This window comes from Lipotes vexillifer, unplaced genomic scaffold (assembly GCF_000442215.2).
Source record: "Lipotes vexillifer unplaced genomic scaffold, Lipotes_vexillifer_v1.1 scaffold117, whole genome shotgun sequence".
Classification (NCBI taxonomy): domain Eukaryota; kingdom Metazoa; phylum Chordata; class Mammalia; order Artiodactyla; family Lipotidae; genus Lipotes; species Lipotes vexillifer.
This window is the reverse complement of record NW_006785593.1, coordinates 1,270,098-1,276,097: the sequence shown is the minus strand read 5'-3', so window position 1 is coordinate 1,276,097 and position 6,000 is coordinate 1,270,098. Positions and strand designations below refer to the sequence as shown.

The 6,000-nt window shown below is 31.4% G+C and overlaps 1 protein-coding gene across 8 annotated transcripts in view; it reads left to right on the top strand.

Moving 5' to 3' along the window:
• The window catches only part of PPFIA2 (PPFI scaffold protein A2), a 474,850-nt gene that overhangs the window by 411,965 nt on the left and 56,885 nt on the right, over positions 1-6,000 (top strand). For all 8 annotated transcript variants that reach the window (XM_007457669.1, XM_007457666.1, XM_007457665.1 and 5 more), the window contains one exon: positions 1,521-1,614. In XM_007457669.1, coding sequence (XP_007457731.1) covers positions 1,521-1,614 — 94 coding nt within the window. The remainder of the gene's footprint in view (positions 1-1,520; positions 1,615-6,000) is intronic.

The window sequence follows — 6,000 nt, the reverse complement described above, 5'->3', positions numbered from 1 at the left end:
TGGCTGCTGAGCCTGCGCGTCCGGAGCCTGTGCTCTGCAACGGGAGAGGCCACAGCAGTGAGAGGCCCGCCGAACACCAAAAAAAAAAAAAAAAAAAAAGGTTCCCAAGAGTACTTTAGTCAACTAGTGGTTGACTTTCCTAATGATACCAATAACGAAAATCATTCACAATAAAAAGTTCTTTAAGTATTAATTGCATACATGCATAATTGAATAAATTTCAGTCCTCAAACTCTGAATCCCTGAATAAGATCTAGACAGCAATCAATGTGTTTTCAATTAAAGAGGACTTTCTTATAATTATCCAGTTCAGTAACAGAGTTAGTAGGCTATGAGATTAACTTATTTATATCAATGATCCAGAATTAATAATACTGAGTATTTAAATTATTTGTTAAATGAATTATGAAAAATAATTACAACGAAATTATCTTTAATAGTACTTATTTACTGATATATTGGTGAATGTTTTTGTGTAGACTTTTAAGAATTAATATTAGCTTAAATCTTTCTACTTAATCTTGAGTTTAAATGGAAATTTAAATCTCTTCCAATTAAAATGACTTAAAAATAATGAGCATTTTTCATTTACCTTGACTTCATGTTTTTCACATAGTAAATAGCAAAGAGAAAACAGAGCCCAGGATTAAGTTCTTATTTTTCAATTACAACAGATAATTTATGAGCAATGATATGTTTAAAGATACTAAATAATTGCTTTGTAAAATTGTTTGATGCCCAACACACTTTCCTTTCTTCCTTCTCTTATTCCAAGGTTATATATATATATATATTGGATATATCCCAAAGCCAATAAAACTGACACTACATCAAATAATTTGTGACCTGCTAGGTAAAAACAAGTCTTAACAGGGTCTTTTGAAGAAAGATTTAGAATTTTTTCAGGTATTATTATAAAAATTTCAAAACAAAACAAAGCCTGCCAGAACATAGGAAGTTCTGGAAGTTATGTTGGTACTGAAGGATATAGGAGTCATCCAGGTGAGCAGAAGAGGGTTCCAGAACAAGATACAGAAAGTTTTGATAACTCAGCAAATGTTTCTCCATTCTCTCAACTTGGAATTGAAGACATACACCTGAGTTTCTGCTCATTGGGCTATCATTTATTTCATTATATATGAAAATTTTCACACGTTTCAAACATCGAAAAAACCTCACACACTGCACAATTTTTTCACTTTTTGTAAGGAAAAATAGACCTCATAGCTTTCAAACTATATATTCAAGTGTTTGTCAGTGTACAGGCTACATGTATTATGTTGCTACTAGGTGCAATTGAATGGTATACCAAGAGGTACCTTTTATTTTTTTTCATTGTCTCAGTGTATGTTTATGTATGTACCCATGCCATTGAATGCATATTGTGTTAGAAATACAAAGGCAGGCCAAAAAAAAAAAAAAATGTAATACTAAACAATTGCTCAAATAAACTTTTAAAAATTTAATTTCAGAATTGACACAATATATCCAACCTAATATGAATAGTTACTTCTTCACAGGAGGCTTTATGGAGACTGAAGCTGCAGCTCAGGAGTCCCTGGGGTTAGGCAAACTTGGAACTCAAGCCGAGAAGGATAGAAGACTGAAGAAAAAGTAGGTTTGGAGATTTTTTTTTTCTAACTTTTACTTTGTGTCATTGTTTGTGGGGAATTAAAAAGAGAGTAATTGGAAACAAAACAATAGACAGAGGCCAGTAGTGTCCTGGTCTTCCCTAAAACTATTTGGTGCACCAGTTTCATAGTTATAATGGGCTAACTATTAAAATAAAAATCTTTGGCCCATAGTAGAAATAAAGTTTTTTTCTAGGGATCATTTATTTGAAAACTCAAATATATTTAAAATATTCAAATGTAGCCTTACAAATAATGTAATATTCCATTTGATGTTAAATTCTACTGAATTGTTATGATGAAATGAGAGAGTATCCAGCTTTGTGTTCCTCTCACAATAATTAAAGGCCCTCCTCTTAAAATGGAGTCTTTAAAAGGAGAATGTTTCTCTGACTGACTGAACATAAACTTATTTTAGACTCACAGCAGATTGTTTTGCATCTGTCAGGAAACTGATAGTGTATTTTTTTTCATTCATGTATAATATGGAACCTTTAAATGACTTGCAAAACTGGCAATTTTGGAGTCTCAGCAGCTGTTAGAAAGCAAGTGGGTCCATATATAACATATTTTTTAAAAGCTTAGTAACATTTTCACTGATGAAATAGGACCTTTAGACCATGTTCTTTAAAATCCAAAGAATTTCTCTTTATTCCAGAATCATTTGGTTGGTTACTCCTTTTCTTCCCTCTCAAATATTACATTATGTTTATAGTTTTCATATTAACCTTCTTTCCTATGAAAGAATGTTCATCGCTTTAGTCATCACTATTGTAACATGGTTATATTAGTCAGGCTAATGTGCACATGGTTATACTAGTCAGGCTAATTAACTTACTTCATATTTTGCCTTCTCACTTGCTTTGCAGATGTTTGCGAATAATGAAGAAATATGTAGTTACAAGTTGTAGAAAAGTCCACTAGTCTAATTGTGTCATTAATTTTCTACTTACTAAAATTAGTTATATACCTAAATTTAGTAGAAATACTGTTCAGAAAAAAGAAGTGACCGTGGGAGCATTATTTCTTGAAGACAATTAAATGCTCAGTCACATTCCACACTAATAAATATTCCCTCTTTCATTACTGATTACTCAAAAGTATATTTAAATATTATCACAGTCTGTTCCTATCAATAAATGTTATATTTTATGGTTATATCCTGAGAAAAAAAATCTTCTCCTTTGATTGACTCTAAAATTTATTTGATGTCTAAAGGATTTTGAATGTATTTATTTAAGATTGCTTTAAATCTAAATGAATAAGAATAATCAAAACCTAGCCTGACAAATGGACATGGTTTATTTCCCTTAAAAGTTAATTCTCATTTTTCCCACAATGAAATGTTTACAAATAATGGCAATCTGGCCAGTTTTCATATTGCATATAAGGCAGTGCCTCATACAGTTCATTTGTTGTTTATAGACCAAGTTAAGTGTCCATTTTAACAGCTACTAAAGTTAAAAAATTCCAATTATACAATGACTTGACAATATCATAAATTTAGAATTAAAGTTTAGCAATTGTTAAGTTTACACACTGTTGGATTGATGTGATATTAATTTTATGGAATTATTTCTTGAATCCTAAGTATCCTCATAGTCAGAAAGTGATTTTAGTTCTGGACTTGGTTTGAGATCTTACTATGCTTGACTTTATTGTTTCATTTTGCAATATGTTTTGGCAAAATATAATTTTTAAATGTAGTAAATAGAATACTAGTCTTGAATATTAAGAAGAATATTAAAAACAAACTATAATACAACAAAGGTTAACATTCCTTAGCACAACTATATCCTATAGAATAATAATATTTGGGTTAAAATGGATCCAACAAGGCTAGCGTTGTTAATCAGTGAAAGGACAGAAATATCTCTCTTATTGTTGATCATCTCATAGCAAAGCCCTGTGAGCACAAATATGCAACCTGTATTTGTAAGACATATAAGGAAGTGCTAACACTTATTCAGGACTTCCATGGCACCATGCCTGGGTTTCTGGGTTACCAAAGAGTGAAGTGCCTTCATGTAATGGGTTTTACAAGTTAAGCAAGGTAAATTATTTTTAAATGACATAGTTTCAAAATTTACTTCTATCAAATGTATTATTAATTATGATTAAATATTGATCACGTTCTCAAATTTTCTAAAGCATTTACAATTTTATTTAAACAATTCCAATATTCTTTTTTTAAAAGACACCATATCCTCTTTAAGTGTGCTTCAAGGAATCATACTCTTTTCTGTGTTCAAATTTCATGTGTACTTGTCTACTTTCAAGATAGAAAAAAATTCAAGTACATTTTTTGAAAAAATACACAAAAAAATGGAGCAAACTATTTCAAAATGTTGAACACTATAGATTGTACATGCATGCTTGCAATGACTATAGTTTCTTAACAGTTGTTTTTCTACATTTTATCTAATGACCAAGCCAAATGATGTGTCCAGGACATAGTACTTAGACCTATGATCACTGTACCAAAGTTCATATCAGAGATTCATTAGTCTACCTGTGGGAATAGCAGAGCTGGAAAAAAGTCTTCTTTTTAACTTTACCAGGATATCAGGTATCTACAGTTGACAATCTGTGAATTTAAATTTAATTGGAAGAAATCTTTAAAAAGTTACTTATGACACATTTTTAAAAACCATATGGGGGACATACTTTCAGAAAGCAGCATTCAAGACATTCCAAATTCTTGCAAAGTTCAGAAATTTACAATGTTAGCAGTCCCAAACAAAGGTCTAATTTGAGGTGAATTTACCATCCAGCAAATTAAACACATGTAGATTAAAGCATTTTACTTGGTCTGTGTTCCTACTTTGTTCTACTTCTACTTTGCTTTCTGGTGCAGAAATTTGTTTTTCTTATATTTCTAGCTACTGTCCTATAATGACAAATAGGAAATCAACAATACTGGATCTGTTAAAGCACCTACTGTTCTAAAAATTCTTGAGTTGAGTATTATCTTCCTGAGTTGTGTATTATCACTCAGGTGCTATTCTTCCATCAGAACAACATCTAATCTTAAGGTCTAAAGTCAATCTATTGTTGTTCTACCTGGTTCATTTTTACTACATCTTATCTTTGTTGTACTTTACTTTAAAGCTTTAATTCCGTAAATTTCTTCACCAGGCTTATATAGAGTACAGTCAATACCTACAATAATTGCATCAAACTGAAACTCATCTTGTAATCCTTCGAGTACTTCATATTAATTTGTCTAGCCTTCCCCTTTAAAATTGGACCAGTTTTTCTGCAGTCTTGTTGTATAGTTCTCCTAATCTTTAAGGATTGAGTCACTTATTATTTGCAATATGTGTCTCCATATTAAATTTATGATTCTCCACAGTTTTCTCAATGTGTCACTACTCTCTGAGATCTTTTCCATCATGCCTTGTTTGATTTCATTGGATGGCAAGCGTCTTTTCTGATTTAACCCAAACTGAATATCTTCTTCATTTCTAAGACTAGACCTGAGAACTTCACTTCTTCTCTTTTACACTTATCTTCCTGATCTTCAAGAGCTTATTTCCCTTTCTTAGCTCCCCAGCAAATGTTTTAGACTAAGACCTAAAGCTACTTGCTCAGGATGGCCAATGAAAGTCAACCACACAACTCCAAAAAATAACTGCACAGCATAATAGAAGCTACTGCAAGGTCAAAAATGTACATGGTCTGGCCCACCAAGAACCTCAATTTATGAATGTTCTTTAACTCCCAAACTTCACTTAGAATCTAGGTGTGGGTATTTTAATACCCAGTAAATAGAAACTCTGTTCTTTGCCAAAGTTTAGAATTTATTTGGTAATAGACAAAGGAGTCAGACAATAAGAGATCAGAATGTCAGCTTTATTACTGATACAGCTGATAGAACATGATTTAGGTATATGGGAAAAAGGGAGGTTCCTAAAACTGAACCCCCAAGTTAGATAAAGTTACCTGACACAGAAAGAGCTGGGTAGTCATAGGTTTCCAAGATGTGAAAGTATAAGCCCCATCTCTCCTTAAAAATAGCATCTACAATATTATGATTCCATAAATATGTTACTCTAGAATCAATAACTATGAACTCACAAGGAAGAAAATGAAATTTTATGTCATTAGCATCTTTGCCTAAAAAATAATTTTAGAAGTATCAATGTATTTGTATTAATATCTCTTCAGATTTCTTACCTTATTTTTTCTCCTGGAACATATTTAGCTGCCAATTTCCCATATCGCCATCTCTGGAAATGTGTTGATAAGGTTTATGACAAACTTCTTAAGATCTATAAATATATTTTATACATAAAATTAATTGAAAATTGTAAAAGTATTGGTTTAAAATAATTTTTCCTCAAACTTTAAACATAGTGCTTTTCTG